Source organism: Balaenoptera borealis, assembly GCF_965194805.1.
Source record: "Balaenoptera borealis genome assembly, chromosome: 5".
NCBI lineage: Eukaryota > Metazoa > Chordata > Mammalia > Artiodactyla > Balaenopteridae > Balaenoptera > Balaenoptera borealis.
The window spans coordinates 139,605,362-139,625,311 of NC_138862.1; the positions used below are offsets into that span (position 1 = coordinate 139,605,362).

At 36.4% G+C, this 19,950-nt stretch overlaps 1 protein-coding gene across 1 annotated transcript in view; it reads left to right on the top strand.

The window, feature by feature from the left end:
* KCNH8 (potassium voltage-gated channel subfamily H member 8) overlaps positions 1 to 19,950 on the top strand; it is a 272,237-nt gene that overhangs the window by 232,960 nt on the left and 19,327 nt on the right. The window contains exons 12-14 of the mRNA XM_082392854.1: positions 878 to 1,236; positions 3,275 to 3,381; positions 6,068 to 6,144. Coding sequence (XP_082248980.1) covers positions 878 to 1,236; positions 3,275 to 3,381; positions 6,068 to 6,144 — 543 coding nt within the window. The remainder of the gene's footprint in view (positions 1 to 877; positions 1,237 to 3,274; positions 3,382 to 6,067; positions 6,145 to 19,950) is intronic.

The following is a 19,950-nucleotide window of genomic DNA, read 5'->3' on the forward strand; positions in this document are numbered from 1 at the left end:
TCAAGGCCCAAAACTTTCCAGTAAAATTGAAAATGTCTTATTCCTAAAAACATGCCATCATATGCTATTATAAATGACAGGCTGATTAAAACCTCAATGCAAACCTGATAAAATGCACCTTTTACGTAGCTCACCACCAAGAGAGTTTAAAAGACCAAGAGAAGGATTGTGGGCTAACACCAGGAAAGCAGAGAGAGTAAACCTAGCAGAGATCAGAAATGGGGAGATTTTTAACATCTTTTATTGAAATATAGTTGATTTACAATGTTGTGTTAGTTTCAGGTGTACAGTAAAGTGATTGAGATATATATATGTATATATATATATATATATATATATATATATACATATATATATCATTTTTTAACATTCTCTTCCATTATAAGTTTTTACAAGATATTGAATCGAGTTCCCTGTGCTATATAGGAGGTCCTTGTTGGTTATCTATTTTATATATAGTAGTGTGTATATTTTAATGCCAAACTCCTAATTTATCCCTCTACCCCCCTCCCTTTGGTAATCTTAAGTTTGTTTTCTATGTCTGTGAGTCTATTTCTGTTTTGTTTTGTTTAAAATTTTTATTGGAGTATAGTTGATTTACAGTGTCGTGTTAGTTTCAGGTGTACAGCAAAGTGAATCATTCTTTTTCAGATTCTTTTCCCATGTAGGTTATTACAGATTATTCAGTAGAGTTCCCTGTGCTATACAGTATGAGAGACTTTGAACACCTGAATAAATAAGAGCAAAATCTGTGAGGTCTTCCGTTTTAAAGGCTCTAGGGGATCTGACTTTTTTCAGATGGACCCTGCAGCATGAATGATATGCCTCTCAAGAAGTCTTCACAATCTGTACTCATCTGTATTATCCTCTGATTTAGTCAGAGCCCAAGGGAAATGGCAGCATCAAGAAGAGACTCCCATCCATTGTGGAAGATGAGGAAGAGGAGGAGGACCGGGAGGAGGAGGAGACGGCTTCCCTCTCTCCCATCTACACAAGGGGATCTTCCTCTGCCCGTAGCAAGAAGCCTGGAAGCAGTAAGAGCTATCTTGGCTTAAGCTTGAAGCAGCTGGCCTCGGGAACAGTGTCATTTCACTCACCTATCAGAGTCTCCAGTTCCAATTCCCCCAAAACCAAGCAGGAAGCCGACGCCCCTAACCATGGTAAAAGAAAAGAGAAGAACTTGAAATTGCAACTTTCAACTTTGAACAATGCTGGACCCCCAGACCTCAGTCCAAGGTGAGAGTTCACAACATAGAATTCTTTCCCAGGTGAAAGTGTCTGCATTTTATTCACACTAGTACCTGGCTAGTAAATTAGTCAGCCTTCTGGGCCTTTCTGCCACACAGGCTTCTAGCCTTGATGCTTCAGTTTCCCTAAATTTTTGTGCGCCATTTTTGACTCTACGTGGAGGTGTATGCAAGATGAGAATAAACCATTTTAGTCATATTCTCAAAAGGGTCCATTAAATGTTCCAAATTCTTTCTCTTCTCCCTTTATCCATTTAGCTCTACCTATTTTTATAGATGTATATTTCTACATTGTAATTTTATAACTTATAAATTTCTAATGAAAACAAAAGTGATGGAACAAAGTCCGTATTGTTATCCCCTCAATATCTGATCTTACCAAAAGTTTCATGAAGCAATGAGTGGAAATTATGAAGGAAATGAAGAGCTAGTATTCATTTCCCATAGTATTTGCTTCATTATTGTGGATGACTGAACTCAGTTTTATTTCTGGCCCCTTCAGCAGGTAATATGGGATGGTTCTATTTTCTAATTAAAAAAAAAAATTCACTTTAGAATCAACTAAAAGTGATTGAAACAGTAAAAAATTCTGACTCAGAAAATGTGAAAAGAGTAGGCTGCAGTGTGTAACAACTCAGTAAAAAATAGACAAGAAAAAAACATATTGAGTGATTCCTAGTCTCATGTACTCAGCTAGGTAATTTTTCATTTACTATTATATTTAGTCTTTTCAGGAATCCTATAAAGTAGTTTGTATTATCTCTACTATAAAGTTGTAAGAAGTGTTAAGTATTTTGAATGTTACATATTTTGTCCAAAATATCAGAAATTTGAGTTCTGAAATACAGATTCAAATTCTGTTGTTCTGCTTGTAAGGCAAGAGATGTTTCTGATATACTACATATTTAGTTAGTCATTTGAAGAACACAACTTAACCATTTAGAGAAAATATTAAGGGAAAAATAAGCAAAACAGGGTTAATGAAAAGTAGGTGGATAATAAATGTTCAGGAATTCAGTTGGAGATGGTAATTTGAAAACATCCCTTAACTCTTCTCCTTCCTAAAATTTCTCTAAAATGAAAAATACTAAATTATAAATAGGGGGAAAATGTATCAGAGCTGGAAAAGAAAGTTTCATGTACAACTTATGCTACACTTATGAAAAAACATATTTTACTTTATATCTAGAAAAAGATTTTGAGAACACACCAAGATGTTAACGGTAGTGGTGAATGACAGTTGATTTTTCTTTTCAGATTTTTGCTACATTTATGTTTACATTTTCTACAATAAGTTCATCTTTTTTTAAAATAATGAGTGTGTTAGATATTATTTACCAAGGAAGAAGATTAGCTAGAGTCCTAATAGTCATTTAAATATAATTCTTCAACTCTCACTTCAGAGTTTTGTCCTTGTCCAGAGCAAAGATGTTTTCAAAGTTATTTTCTGCGATGCTGTAAACATTACGTTAAAACTCTTTAATTCTGGATAGAGTAGTGAATTAATATAAATTTAGATAAAAGAACTTCTGTAGCTTAAGGTTTTGAATCTGAGAATAAATGAGTCTAAGATCTATAGCATTGCTGTTCAATAGAAATATAGCATGAGCTAAAATTGTAAGCCACATGAGTAATTTTAAATGTTCCAGTAGCCACATCTTTAAAAAGTAAACACACACATGTGCAATTATTTAATAATAATTTTAATAAGATATTTTATTTGACTCATTATGCCCCAAATACTAGCATTTCAAATGTGAACAATATAAAAAATTACTAATTAAATAACTTACATTTTTTACTAAAATCTTCAAAATCCAGTGTGTATTTTATACTTACAGCACATCTCTTTTTGCACATTTCAGGTGCTCAATGGCTGTATAAGGCTAATGGCTACCATATTGGATAGCCCAGCTCTAGATTGTCTAGAATTTAGAAATTTAACACAAGATTTTTCAAGTTTTCTAGGAATACTGGAACCCATGAATATAAATGTGCAACTAGCCAATCCTTGTTATTTTAAACAGGATTGTTGATGGAATTGAAGATGGAAACAGTAGTGAGGAAAGCCAGTCTTTTGACTTTGGCTCTGAACGAGTCAGACCGGAGCCCCGAATTTCTCCTCCTCTTGGAGGTAAGCTCTATATTTAGTCTTCTCTCAAGGGGTGATATGTCTTTATAACTTGTAATGTTTGGTATAGGCACTTTTTTGCCTTCCCATTCTCGGAGTATTCGCCATGTGATGGAACTTTACCAAAGCCACAAAGTAATTTGACTTGGGTCTGTGCCACCTCCAAGTTACTAAGATAGTGTGTGTAATGGTTCCTCCATCCAGGCTCGACACCCTGCAGCTTACCAGCCCAGGTAAATGGTGTGTCAGGAGGACACTCAAATTTCTGCTCTTCATCAGAGGGTAACCATGTTTTCCTATTATAAATGCAGACTAATCCACAGAAGCAACATTACCCAAAGGAAATGCTGTGTTGGGTGTAGACTGTAGGAACATTGGTTATACTTAACTAATTTATTGGGTAAGTGGTTATGTACTTGCAGTTTGCCAGGGATAAATATCTTCAGAAGTATGTTAGAATATTGGAAATGATGGGGCACTATATGAAGTACTACCCTTTAGGGATGGTTAATTAATGCAAAGTATCCCCAAACCTAGCCCAGGCTCCTCTCTCTCCCTTTCATTCTTGAGTTCATAGCCCACAAAAGAATTTGTCAGCATGATGAAGGCCAGAAATGACACCTTCTAAAAGACGCACCTGTAGTTGATAGAGAATAATGAACATAGGCGATCCCAAACAGTCACCAGATGCAAGGCAGATCCTTGTGTCAGGATCTCCTGCTAATTGGTGAATCCTTCCATGGGCAAAGCCAAGCCCAAGAAAGACTTCTGAATGTACAGCTCTGGGGGTATGTCTCCATTTGGTAGAATACCAGTCTTCTATCTCAATCAACAGTTCTTCCCAGCACTCATCTTCTGGGAAGATGGAAGAGTAAGACTCAATGGTAGGATGATGGTGCAAGGTGGGAAGGTGAGGAGAGGAATGCAGATGTCAGTCAACAATCATGATTCATCCATGTAATGGACTTATATCTGCTCTGGGCAAGAAGCACAGAAATCATAGTTCTAGTCAACCAGATGTGAGCATTTGCTATGGAAGCTGATGGTGGGTCCCAACAGGAAGTTTTCCTTGTTGGCTCACAGGACGTCATCATGCCATCCACCTAGTATTTCTGGTCCTGCCACCCCCCTTAGCCTCCTCTTCTCCCTTTTCCCAACATCTACCCCAATACTCATCCATTCAAGCAACAAATATTCTTGACTTTACCTCCTAAATATCTCTCAGTTCTGTCTGAGACTTTCTATCCTTCCTTCCACCACCCTTTTCCCTGCCACATTCACTCTTGCCTGCACTGCTTCCAAAGTCTCTTCTCTGTTTTCACACTGTTCTCCATACAGCATGAACTTTTTTAAAAATACAAATTTATTCTTATTACGCTATTCCTATGCTTAAAATCCTGAGATGGATTCCTACTGCCCTTAGTATGAAATCCACACCTATTGCATAATTGCTTTTTTTTTTATATAAATTTATTTATTTATTTATTATTTTTGGCTGCGTTGGGTCTTCATTGCTGTGCGTGGGCTTTCTCTAGTTGCAGCGAGCGGGGGCTACTTTTCATTGCGGTGCGTGGGCTTCTCATTGCGGTGGCTTCTCTTGTTGCAGAGCACTGGCTCTAAGCGCGGGGGCTTCAGTAGTTGTGGTGCACGGGCTTAGTTGCCCCATGGCATGTGGGGTCTTCCCAGACCAGGGCTCGAACCCGTGTCCCCTGCATTGGCAGGCAGATTCTTAACCACTGCACCACCAGGGAAGCCCCATAATTGCTTTTTCAATGTCTCTTTTCCCAGCTAGACTCAAAGCCCCATGAAGGTCAATATATTTTTGTTATTTCTGTCTCATCTAAAGGAGGCTTAGCCTGTTGTAGGCGATCTCTTATCATTCATTGAATGAATAGATTAACTTTACAAAATATCTCAGCAAAAGGAGCTTTTACTACTCTGACACTTTGGATTGTTTTGAGCGACTTTTTTCTCTCACAGACAAATTTTCTACACATAATTGACCAGAATTAGGATATTAGGATAGTCCTCATGATATATATACACGACATATATAGATCTAGATATAGATAGCTCTGTATATCAAATCCTTTCCACTCTAGCTAGCAATGACTCATCTGTGCTTCTGCTCCTAACAGATATGAATGTATTTGTAAAAGTAAGGTAGAGAAAAAGTGGAGATGAGAGACCCGGGAAATGGGAGAATTTACCTTTTAGAGCAACACTGGAAGAGACAGAAAACCTGCAGTGGGGATGAGCAGCTTTAATAGAGGTGGGAGGAAAATGCTCTCATGGGTACAGGACTCAAAATCTGGAAAGGGAAGAGAGGAGAAAAAGAACATCTCTTTTCTATGGCTTGGACACTGGCTGTGATATATTTTTGGAAAATGGTCAAAGAAGAGAACATGTGACATTTGGGCACATGGTAGGATTGTGTTCAGGAGTGGGGGAGAGTGGTCATGGACACATCCAGTAAGTGTGGCCACAGTCACCACCATGCTGTGTGCCTAGTTCCAAAGAGCCCACCAGGTGCCATCCAGAGGAGAACTAGGGAGACAGAAGCTACAGTGCACTGACATCAGGAAAGGTTGAAGGTAGCTTGGGCTTCCTTCCCTGTTTTAACCGCCCCAGTCCTGAAATATGAGGTTTATTCCTGAAGGACTCATCCTGCCTGTGTGTCACTTTCCAGACCCAGAGATTGGAGCTGCTGTCCTCTTCATCAAAGCAGAGGAGACCAAGCAGCAGATAAACAAACTCAACAGTGAGGTATGGAGCTTTGCCTTTCTCTGGTCATGCTGGAGTGGTAAGAGGGGAAAGAAATCCTAGTCACCAGCAGAAGTGGTATAATATAGTCACGATGAATATGCACTCTGGTGTCTGGTGACAAATATGGATGAATTCCCACTCAGCCTCATGTGAGTATTAGTCACTTACCTTCTCTCAAGCTCTATTTTCCCATGTGTAACAAAGAGATAGCAGTCATCCCTACCTTACGGCCCACTTGTGAAATTAAATGAAATAACCTAGGTAAATTATTTAACCTACAGGAAGCACTAACTAAATGATAATTATTATAATTGGTGTCATAAATGTATTGATACTTGGTTTAATTGGTGCTTTTTCACTTTTTTCATGTACTTTAATTTTTAGTGAGTTAAAGCAAGATCATTTGTCCACAGATGAATCAAAAGTAATGAATCAGAGTAATCAAATGGCCTGAAACTCTATTCTTTTCTCTGGCCTGTATTTGCTGTGTAACTTTGAGCACTTTAGCTCTTTAGATCTTACCATCTCTCCGTGTAAAATAAGGTAATTTCTTTAAAAACTTTATTGAGGTATATTGTACGTATCATAAAATTCACCCATTTCAAGTGTACAGTTTAATGATTTTTACTATCTTTATTGAGTGGTTCAACCATCCCCACCTGAGTTTTAGAGTATTTTTCCTCCTAAAAAGACCTCTCAGACCCATTTATGATTAATCTCTGTTCCCACATCCAGCCCTAGGCAACCACTTATCTACTTTCTGTTTCTATAAATTTGTCTTTTCTGGATGTCTCATATAAATAGAGAAGGTAATTTCTGAATCACTCTCTTAATTTGGGTGTCCCCCTAAAATTAAATTTAAAAAAAAAGAAATAGATTTTGAGACAATGATTTGGATGCAGATAGTTTCTTTGGGAGGTGATCCAGGAAGCAAGATGAAGGAGTAGAGGAATAAGACAGGAAAGAAAGGAAAACAAGTAAATAAGTGTGTGTTAATGAGATCATTAACTCTGTAGGCAATTGGGGCTTGACCCTGCTCGGGGGGCACTGAGAGACTGTGTAGGGAAACTCAGAATTGTTCTTCCATGAGACAAGTAAAAGGAGTTGAGGGTGGCTCCTGAGAGGTTACCTTCAGGCTTAGCTGCAGAAGACACTAGAACAGACAGGAATATGCAGGAAGACCCAGCTGTCTGTGGTGACCTTCTGGGTAGACCTAGGCCAAGTTCAGTGAGCAGACACAGACAGGGTAATAGGGCTGAAGTTTTAGATTCTCTGATGAGGTCTCGAGGGAAAATGTAACCAACTGATGATATTGATGAGATCTGAAAAAAATGAAATTCACATAATCATAATTGGTTTCCAGTTACCTGTAATAATGGAAAACTGGGCAGCTTGTCATAAAGTCTATAGGGTTTTTTGTTAATAATTTATTTATTTCATTTATTTTATTTTTGGCTGCACTGGGTCTTCGTTGCTGCGTGCGGGCTTTCTCTACTTAATGCGAGCAGGGGCTACTCTTCGTTGAGGTGCGTGGGCTTCTCATCGTGGTGGCTTCTCTTGTTGCAGAGCACAGGCTCTAGGCGCACGGGCTTCAGTAGTTGTGGTTCGTGGGCTCCAGAGCACAGGCTCAGTAGTTGTGGCACACGGGCTTAGCTGCTCCGCGGCCTGTGGGATCTTCCTGAACCAGGGCTCAAACCCGTGTCCCCTGCATTGGCAGGCGGATTCTTAACCACTGCCCCACCAGGGAAGCCCAAGTCTATAGGTTTTTGTTCAACGTGTGTTCCATCAGCTTAGTGAAGATTTGTGCTTTACTGCCCTCTCTCCTTCGGAGTCTACACTTTCTGGAAGTGAGATTGTTGCCAACAAGAAGTAAGAGAGCCAAAGGGCAGACTAACAAAATAGGAAAAGAAAAACTAACTGGATTGAAACTGCTTAAATCACGAGGGCTTGGCCATATGTGAGATCACCCAAATAATCTCATTAAAAATACACCAAAAAAAAAAAAAAATACACGGTAGAACAAAAACAAAACAAACTAAACACTCTTTTGGACACCTGGACATCAACTTTTGTGTGTGTGTGGTTTAAGAGTGCTTTATTATTGTGGGGTATTTTGTTGTTGGGTTTTTTTTTTGGATAGCAACTTTTTATTAAACAATTTTCTTTAAGATATTGTTCTCAGATAAAATCACACATTAATACCATTTGAATTATCAATATTTTCCCTCACATTTGAGTTTATTTAATGGTTTTAGGAACTGACTGACCAATATCTTAGCTCAAACACAGAAGTTAGAAATTAGTCTGGGGAAAAAAATGTGTTGGTGTCTTCAATGTTCACCTTCCCTAAGTTCAGGTTTTTCCTCTATTAAATGGTAATGATAAAATCTGTCATAGAGGAGTGTGGTAAGGACTTAATACCATATGTAAAGCACCAAACATGGTGGTCAAATGCTCATTCTCTCCTCATACAAGGTCATGCTTCTAGTCAACAAATGTGACTCTCAAGTTAGTCCCCCCTGCTACCCAACTGTGCCCCATGCAGAGTAATAGGAGAGAGAATTAGTCAATGCATATGGAATAAAATGAAAATGAATGGACTTAAGGGAAACATATTTGTTCATGAAAATGAGACTGCTTTCACCTGAGAGTTCCTTTTGCTATGAAGACGCTCACTATAAAGTTAGAATAGGGACTTCCCTGGTGGCACAGTGGTTAAGAATCTCCCTGCCAGTGCAGGGGACACGAGTTTGAGCCCTGGTCCGGGAAGATCCCACAGGCCACTGAGCAACTAAGCCCATGTGCCACAACTACTGAGCCTGCCTGCCACAATTACTGAAGCCCGTGCACCTAGAGCTCATGCTCCGCAACAAGAGAAGCCACTGCAATGAGAAGCCCACGCGCCGCAAGGAAGAGTAGCCCCCGCTCGCCGCAACTAGAGAAAGCCACACACAGCAATGAAGACCCAATAAATAATAAATTTATTTTTTTTAATTACAATAAAAAATGATAGGGTAAAAAATTTACATTTCAGTGCATCTTATTTTAACTAAATAGTTTGATGTAAAAGTGTCACCGATTTACTGTAAAGAACACTTATTCTGTAACACTTAAGTTGATTGAAGGGCAAGGAGACCCAGTATGCCAGTTAACAATGCTTAACCATTATTTGACATTACACTAAACGTTTAAGTGGTAAAATGATGATAAAACTAGGCAGAAAACAAGCTGCCAAACTTAACAGAAAGGTAATCACAGGCAAATCTTCAATATCAAAGTGAGAAAATGTGGTGGCTTGTTAAATCATCCTTAGCAGAGTGCACTTTGGCTGGAGTGCTCTAATTGCCACTTGTTAGCATTTAATTTTGTAGGTACATAAAGGAGCCAGTTAATATTAGGCCATTTTATTCCAACTTGAGTCTTAACTATATTGAGAATGAAAATGTTTCATGTATATAATACATGCCTAAACAAAAAAATAAATGAGTTTTGTAGAAACAACTTATATTGACTTTTTTTGAGAGAGAAGTCTGGCTTCTCATACTATTTATTAACTCCATTTTTAAAACAACTTTATTGAGGTATAATTAACGTGTCATAGAATTCATCCTTTTAAAGTGTACAACTTAGGACTTCCCTGGTGGTCCAGTGGTTACGACTCTGTGCTTGTACGGCAGGGGGAGTGGGTTCGATCCCTGGTCAGGGAACTAAGATCCTGTAAGCCAGACAGCGCGGCCAAAATAAATAAATTAATTAATTAATTAAAGTGTACACTTGAGGGCTTCTAGTATATTCCTAGACTTATGCATGCATCACCATAATAAATTTTAGAACATTTTGTTACCCCCACAAAGAAGCTTTGCACCACACAGCCATCACCCCTAACGCCAGTGGCTCCCCATCCTCAGCCCCAGGCAACCACTAAGCTACACTCTGTGCCTGTAGATTCGCCCACTCAGGGCATCTTATATAAATGGAATCATACAATATGGTCCTTTCTGACTGGCTTTTTTCACTTAGTGTAATGTTTTCGAGGTTTTCATCTCACATTGTTGCATACCAGTACTTTATTCCTTTTTACTGCCAAGTAATATTTCATTATATAGATATAGCACATTTTGTTTATTCATTCATCACTTGATGGGCATTTGTGTTGTAACCACTTTTTGGCTAATATGAACAATGCTACTATGAACTTTCATAAAACATTCACGCAAGATTTTGTGTGCACATGTTTTAATTTCTCCTGAGTAAAGAAGAATGGCTGGTAACCCTATGTGTAAACATTTGAGGAACTTCCAGGCTGTTTCCCAAAACAGCAGAGGAATTTTACATTTAGCAGCATATGAAGGTTCCAACCTCTCCACTTCCTCACCAACAATTTTTATTTGTTATTATCTGATTTTTTTTACTATAACCGTTCTTGTATGCATGAAGTGGTATCTCATGTGGTTTCCATTTGCATTTCCCTCATAGCTAATAATTTGAGCATCTTTTCATGTGTAATTGGCCATTTGTATGTCTTTGGAGAACTGTCAATTTAGATCTTCTATCCATTTTAAAATTGGGTTGTCTGTTTATTACTGAGTTGTGAGTGTTCTTTATATATTCTAGATAACAAGTTATGATGGATGTACAGTTTTCTTCTCACATTCTTTAAGTTGCCCTTTAATTTTCTTAATGTTTTTCTATAAAGCACAATTTGGTGATATCCAATTTATCTCTTTTTTCTTTTGTTCTTTGCGATTTTGAGGTCACATCTAAGAAACCATTGCCTATCCCAAGGTCATTAAGGTTTATTCCTCTGTCTTCTTCTAAGAGTTTTATAGTGTGAGCTCTTACATTTAGGTCTTTGGTCTATTTTGAGTTAATTTTTGTATATGAGTGATGTATGGGTCCAATTTTATTTCATTTTTTTGTGTGGATGTCTAGTGATCACATCACCGTTTATTAAAAACACTATGTTTTCCCCACTGAATTGTCTTTGTACTCTTGTGACACTCAACTTGCCATTGATATGAGGGTTTATTTCTGGACTCTCAATTCTATTCTATTGCTCTATGTGTCTATCCATATCTTTTTAAATTTCTTTCAACAATATTTTGTAGTTTTCAGTGTACAAGTCTTGCACCTCCTTGGTTAAATGTAGTCCTAAGAGTTCTAATATTTTTTTGATCATCTTTATTGGAGTATAATTACTTTACAATGGTGTGTTATTTTCTGCTGTACAACAAAGTGAATCAGCTATACATATACATATATCCCCATATCTCCTCCCTCTTGCATCTCCCTCCCACCCTCCCTATCCCACCCCTCTAGGTGGTCAAAAAGCACCAAGATGATCTCCCTGTGCTATGTGGCTGCTTTCCACTAGCTACCTATTTTACATTTGGTAGTGTATATATGTCCATGCCACTCTCTCACTTCGTCCCAGCTTACTCTTCCCCCTCCCCGTGTCCTCAAGTCCATTCTCTACATCTGCGTCTTTATTCCTGTCCTGCCTCTAGGTTCTTCAGAATCCTTTTTTTAGATTCCATATATATGTGTTAGCATACAGTATTTGTTTTTCTCTTTCTGACTGACTTCACTCTGTATGACAGTCTCTAGGTCCATCCACCTCACTACAAATAACTCCATTTCGTTTCTTTTTATGGCTGAGTAATATTCCATTGTATATATGTGCCACATCTTCTTTATCCATTCATCTGTCGATGGACACTTAGGTTGCTTCCGTGTCCTGGCTATTGTAAATAGAGCTGCAGTGAACATTGTGGTACATGACTCTTTTTGAATTATGGTTTTCTCAGGGTGTATGCCCAGTAGTGGGATTGCTGGGTCATATGGTAGTTCTATTTTTAGTTTTTTAAGGGAGTTCTAATATTTTTGATGCTATTGTAAATGAAATTATTTTCTTAATTTATTTTTGGATTGTTCACTTATAGTGTACAGAAATACACCTGATTCTTGCTTGCTCATCTTGTATCCTGCAACTTTACCAAACATTTTAAATAGTTCTAATAATTTGAGGGTGGGTTTTTTGGAAAGTTTTTATATTAGATCATGCCATCTAGAAATAGAGATAGTTTTATTTCTCCCTTTCCAATTTAAATGCCTTTTGTTACCTTTTCTTCCCTAATTGCCTTGGTTAGAACTTCCAGTACTTCACTGAATAGAAATGTAAAGAAATATCCCTCTCTTGTGCCTCCCCTTGGGAAGGAAATCTTTGTCTTTCACCATTGAATATGATGTTAACTGTGGGTATTTCATAAATTCCCTTTTTCATGTTGAGAGAGTACCCTTGTATCCCTGATTTGTTGAGTGTTTTTATCACAAGGGGATGTTAAATTTTGTCAAATGCTTTTTCTTGCACCTATTGAGATGACAATGTGTTTGTTTTTTGTCCTTTATTCTACCGATATGGTACATTATGTTAATTAATGATTTGGGGATGGCAAGCTAAACTTGCATTCCTAAAATAAATCCACCTGGTCATGGTGTAGAATCCCTTTTAAATATTGCTGGATTCAATTTGGTAGTATTTTTTTGAGGATTTTTGCCATCTATATTCATAAATTACTGGTCTACAGTTTTCTTTTTCTTGTGATATCTTTGTCTGGTTTTTGTGTCAGAGTAATATTGTCTCATAAAATGAGTTGGGAAGTGTTCCCTCCTCTTCTATGTTTTTAAATAGTTTGTGAAGAATTGCTATTAATGCTCACTTAAAGGTCTGGTGAAGCCATCTGGTCCTGGGCTTTTCTTTGTGTAAACTTTTTTGATTGCTAATTTAATCACTTTACTTTTATAGGTCTATTTAGATATTCTATTTCTTCTTGAGTCAGTTTTGGTAGTTTACGTCTTTGTAGAAATTTGTCAAATTCATCTGTTATCCTACTTGTTGGCCTATAGCATTCAAAGTATTTCCTTATGATTCTTTTCATTTCTGTAATGTTGGTAGTAATGTCTCCTCTTTCATTCCTGATTTTAGTAATTTGAGTCATCTTTTTATTTAGGTGAAGCTTTGTCAATTTTGTTGATATTTTCAAAAAACCAACTTTTGATTTTGATCATTTTTCTTCATTTCTATTCTCTATTTTCATTGTTTTCTGCTCTAATCCTTATTATTTCCTTCTTCCTGCTGCCTTTGAATTTAGTTCACTTTTCTTTTTCCAGTGCCTTAAGGTGAAGTTGATTTTATATCTTTCTTCTTTTTTGATAGGCATTACCATAAATTTCTCCCTAAGCACTGCTTTAACTACATCCCATAAACTTGAGTATGTTGTGTTTTCATTTTCATTTATCTCAAATTATTTTTTAATTTCTCCTGTGATTTCTTATTTGACCTATTGTTTATTTAGTAATGTGTGATTTAATGTCCACATACTTGAGAATTTTCCAATTTTCTTTATTACTAATTTTTAATTTCATTCCATTATAATTGAAGAACACACTTTGTATGATTTTAATCCTGTTATGTTTATTTAGGTTTACTTAATGGCATAGCATATGGTCTTACCTGGAGAATGTTCTGTGTGTGCTTGAGAAGACTGTGTATTCTACTGTTGTTGGGTGAATACTCTATAGATGTCTGTTATGTCTATGACTGTAGGTCTGTGACGTTCAAGTTTTCTATTTCCTTGTTCATCTGCCCAGTTGTTCTATTTATTATTAAAAATGAGATATTGCAGTCTCTAACTACTATTACTGATTGTGTACTTCTCCCTTCAATTTTGACTTTTTTTGCTTCATGTATTTAGGGCTCTGTTGTTATATATATATATATATATATAATTGTTATCATTTCCTGTAAAGTTGACCACCTGTTTTACCAAATGTTTCTTCTTTATCTCTAGTAAAATTTTTGTCTATTTTGTCTGATATTAGTATAGCTTTTCCAGCTTTCTTATGGTTGCTATTTGCATGATATCTTTTTTCATCCTTCTTCTTTCAACCTACTTGTATATTTGACTCTAATGTGTGTCTTCTGTTGACAGCTTATAGATAAGTCTTGATTTTTTAAATTCAATCTATCAATATTTGCCTTTTGATTAGATGGCTTAATTCATTCATATTTAATATTATTGATATAGTTTGATTTACGTCTTCTATTTTACTTTTTATTTTCTATTTATCTCCTGTTTGCTTGTTTTCACTTACTAATTGTGGGCTTCTTACATTATCAAATATTCTTTTTTAAGATAAGTTCAAAACACTTATGATGGTTACTTAATAAAACAGGATTACATAGACCAAGGGGTAGACGTTCCTCACTTACTTTATATAATTCCAAAAACATATATAATACTTGAACATTTTTGTTCTTTTTCGGATGATTTAAGATAAAACTTAGAGAACAATTCCTCTGTGGTTAAATACATCTGGTATATTTTACTTAAAATTAACTCATATTCTTAGAGATGCACATTAGTCATTAGCATACTAAGACTCTATGAATTCTTGCAGTAAAGAAACTAAATTAAGTTATTTTTAGCCTGCACCAACCAAATGCATTTGCTTATGGATCACTTTAATGACTATTAAAATAACTATGAACATTTTTTCTCCCCTTAGCATACCTTGGAATAACATGAAAAACACTGAACTAAGGAAAAAGCCTCTTTCAGATGTTATCCAAAATTCTCATCTTCCTTTTTTACTTTATCCTATTCTGAGTTTGGTTTCGCCCCATTTTATATACTAGGATGTATTCACGTTCTTATTTTGGGTCTGTTTTTCATGTTCCCAGAACATTCTTGATTTTTGTTTTTGCACCTGCTTAAAGTTCACTTCAAGTACAGTCTTTACCAATTGATTTCTATAAAGGTTTGTACTTCTCATATGTTGCCCAAAACATATATGTGGATATACACATATATTAACAGAAAGTGAGTGAGAGAGATTTATTGTAAGGAATTGGGTCATGCAATTAGGAAGCTGAGGAGTCACAGATCTGCAGTTGGCAAACTGGAGACCCAGGAGAGCTGATGATGTAGTTCCAGGTCCAATCCAAAGGTCTGAAAACCAATAGTATAAGTCTGTAAGTCCTGGTCCAAAAGTCAGCAGGCTCGAGACCCAAGAAGAGCCTGTGTTTCAGTTTGAGTCTGAAGGCAGGAGGAGACTGATGTACCAGATCAATGGTGAGGCAGGAGGAGTTCCCTCTTAGACTTTTTGTTCTATTCAGGTCTTCAGTTGATTGAAGGAGGCCCGCATACATTAGGGACAATCTGCTTTACTCAGTGTACCGGTTCAAATGTTAATCTCATCCAGAAACAGCTTCACAGACACACCCAGAACAATGTTTGACCAAATGTCTGGGCACCCCATGGCCCAGTCACGTTGATAAATAAAAACTGTTACATCCACAAAATACTTTCTGTTTGTCAGACCAATGGCTTTATTTCCAGTTTAAATCATTGGCCTGTTTCAATGTTCAAGCTGCTTTGGTGGGAATAATCCCTTTCCTTCTAATTTTTAAAAAAATATTCCCCTATGGCCAAGATGTTGTGGTTCTTTTTATGAGACAAAATTAAACATTTTCTCAAACTCTAGAATTTAGAAAGTGATTTTTACCTTTTATAACTTCATATATTGTAAGTTATACATATATGTGAGCAGAACCAAAATTTGGAGATCAGCTCTATTCTTGACACCACTACTTTGCTGGGAATCTCACTGAGTGATCTGGAGCCCTTTGTTTCACTGACACATTAACACACTGTTAAGAGATTTGAGAAATCTACACATATCAACTTGGCCTCTAGCATGTTAGAGTCCAAGTTCTTGTTGCTATGGAGACTGACAGAAAAGCATCTTCTTTTCCAACACGATTGTGTTTACATCACATTTCATAATTGGATCATAGATCATGTTCCTTAAAAATAGCTATTCCAGTTATCTCCCTAGATCCACTATTTTCCTAAGGCTTTAAAGCATCATTTTATAATAGTCACTAAGACTATACGTCCAATTTCAAATTGTGTTTTGTAACATCGACATCCTTTAACTTCTTTTAATATCTTTTAACTTTCTCATTTGCAACTTCCTCAAAAAAGTCTAGTAACTTTCTCTGAAATATTGAAGAGTCCCATTATTCTCAGATAGGCATTGTTACAGGGTAAAGTATACTGAGGTAAAAAACAAACTCCAAACCACATTGGTTCCAATTTATTTCTTGTTCAAGCAAACGCCTAATATTAGTTAGCTCGAGGGGGCACCACTACCTGGAATGTCATTGACTAGCTATGCTCCCTTTTAAGAGCAGAGAGCAGGCAATTGTTTTGGCTCAAAAGATATACACATCATTTCTGTTTACATTTCATTAACTAGAACTAATTCCATTGATACAATTAATTTCAAGAGATAAAAAAGTATAATTTTCTGTGTACCCCAGAAGTAACAGAAAACTAGATACTGGTAAGCACTAGTAATATCTACCACAGCACACAAACATTAATAGGAAAATTTTGTCTCCTCTTTCCTTTGCTTAAGATTGAATGCCAATATATCCCCAATTAAATGTGTCATACAATAACCAAGCAAACACATACAGGTAATGAAATGTTTTCTGCTGAAAAACAGAGAGAATCTCAGTTGTTTTCTAGGTTATATTTGAGAAAGCTCCCAGATAAGTTTTAAATTTGTGTCACTAGATCAGTGAAGGCTCTTTCAGTCAAATAAATAGAATAGTAATAACAGGTTGTTCTTTAATTAAGAGTTGCTTTACTTAGATAAACAACAAGGACCTACTATATAACACAGGGAACTAAATTCAGTATCTTGTAATAACCTATAATGGAAAAGAATCTGAAAAAGAATATATAAATATATATGTATGTATAACTGAATCACTTTGCTGTACACCTGAGACTAACACAACATTGCAAATCAACTATACTTCAATTTAAAAAAAGAGTTGCTTTACTACTTTCCTAAATGGCTATGAAAACTCAGGGTTCTATCAGAAATTCACACAAGGAAACCTACATGAGTAATACCCTATGGTAAAGTTATTCTTTAGTCCTCTGAATTGGTGTTATCATTATATCTTTTCATCGACAGTTGATTCAACAGAAACACACTGATAGAATTGCCAGACCATCCCAATATCTGACTGTACAGTCTCTTTTCTTCCTCTTCATGATCATAAATAGTACTTGACCATCATTTCTCGAAAGCAAGACATAAGCAAAGGCTGTATACTTCACTTTTTGACGTAGAAAAACAAAGTCCATTTAAACTGTTGGCAAAACCATTATGCTTTTTCATTTTAATACATATGTATTGTTGATATTAGTCTTGCATTTTGTGGACACAGGTTTCTAAACTGGAATATATCCAACTAATTAATGATTTGTGGGACATTTTTTGATTATTTTCCGGTTCTCAAGCCTCTATGCATAGGCAGATTTGTAGCTCTCATGAGAGTTTTACTGATAATAAATAAGTAGATTAATTAAAATAAACCCTCAAGAATAGTGAGGCTCTCTCAAAAGAAAAAAAAAAAAAAAATACGCCACTCAAAAGCTTGTCCTGTGAGGTGTAGATTTTAAATGTATGTAACTTTTGGAGACCAACGATTTTTGTCCTCTTTGCCTGGGAGTACTTATATATGGGCCTCTTCTCATCTTTGAATAGAGGGACTAAACGGATATGACAGTTATGTGTCCAAGTGAGACCAATGCCACATTCCAAATGAGCAATTTGCGATGAGTTGAATAAAAGGAGTATTTACAGGAGTTAGTAGAGTGTAGGGAAACCACAAAGGATGGAACAGACCCTCCCACTCTGGGGCAATGTCAACAGAAGTTCACTACCACTCTTAGGTCCTCAGGGCCAGAGTAGAGAATGATTACAGAATCTTGAGTCAGAGAAAGCTGGATGGAGAAAGCCATGTGACAGGAGCCATGATCTTTCGTTGGTACTTTCTGTGACCTGCCCACTTCAACCCTGCAGGGAAGCAGCCAGAGAAACACATGCCCTGACCTCCCTCTCCTGCCTCCCTCTGATTTGATGGTGTTCTTCAATGGCCAAACCCAGCCAGAAGCCAAAGAGCCAATGAGCCTATTGATGGAGATCATACAAGCCAGCCTCCAAGGGGCAGAGTTGGTTGGAAAGTGGATCTATTTTAGAGATACAAATGGAAATATTTAGTAAAATGAGTTACTATGTATACAAACAAGTATAGGATAATTCAAATTAAACCATTGGTTATTAATTATTCATTCCTAGAAATTAGCCAGTTGCTGGTAGCTAGTTATTAACTGCCCACTAACTGATTGTTTCAGAATTACTGGTTATTTTTTAAAAACCCCATACCTCCTAAAAGTTTGTAAGTTGATGCAAACTTTCAAAAACATTTAGCTCTGCCATTTTTCATTTCATCAATAGGAAAATTAAGTTCAATAATTAATCCAATCCAACAACTACGAATGACATTGGAATTTTTTTTTAGGATCCTAGAGTTGGAAAGGTTGGCAGAAGCCTTTTGCTTTCCTATCCTCTCCCTGCTAACATGGATTTCCCCTTTTTTAAAAATGAGAACACCACAGATCTTTCAAAAGGGCTCCAATTCCTTTAACATTCATTCTAACTCCAATCTCCTGTGAATCTCCTTGACTCTTCCACGATGAATCCCAATTCCTAAGTCCCTTTTCTGCACTTCAACACCTGCTTTCCAACCTTGCCATTCAGCATTTGGTTTTATAAAGTTTTATATTATTTTCATGTGCACATTTCTTCCTTCCGCAAATAGAGCACACGACTCCTAAAAACTTGGATTACATCACCAAAAAAATTCTGTGAATTGCCTCAAAATTATTCTTATTATTTTTAAAGTATTCAGACTTTACTGAAGTGCAATAGAGAATGCTCCGTATCTCAAGTAACTCAATGTTCAGAACTAGAAAATAAATAAACATGAACTTGGGGAGGCTTGGATTTTTTTTCAATCTTCTTATTAGAGAACAATAAGGCACCTAGAGAAATGAGGACCAACACTTTCCATTCACCTGTGCACAATTAGAAATGAACACAATATACATAAATCAATACTCAATTAGTCTTTATATGTAAATCAGTTGATTTATGTATAAATCAATACTAAATTAGTCAAATTTCCTTTTTGTGCTAATATGACCACAGGATAGGATAGGATTTGAAATAATCAATTGTTAAAAATAAGGGGTAAAAGAATTGTCCTGAAACAAATAATTATGCAACTTTACCTTCATACTGTTACAGTTTCATAATGTGGTAGAAACATGAAATCTGAGAATTGAGAGCTATCTTAGAGGACACCTACTCTGACTTTCACCCAATGTGAGAATTTTCTTTCTGAGGTTACTGGCAAGAAATTATTTTACCTGAATATTTTCTGTAGTAAGAATCTCACCATGCTCCAGAGAAATCTATGGCAATGCTTCCCAGACCTGGTTGTGCTTTCAAATTCTCTGGGAATATATTTTTTACATGATTATAAATATGTGTAATAAATTAATATATAAAATAATGAATACATATTTTTAAAATAACCTTTCCTGTAGCCCATCATGGACTGACTCTCAGAACCCCTAGAGTTGGCACTGGGCATCTCTATTTTTAAAAATTCTCCAAATGTTCCTAATGACAGCAAACCATGCAAACAGTGGCCGACTTCATTTCTCAATTGCTTTAGCTATTAGAAACCTCTTCGCTATATTTAGCTGATATAACTGTAAAACCTGTTATTCATTTTTCCTACTTCTTTTGCTCTTGATTAGAACAGAAAAAGCCACCTAACTGCTCTTTTTTAATGAAATACTTTAAATTTTG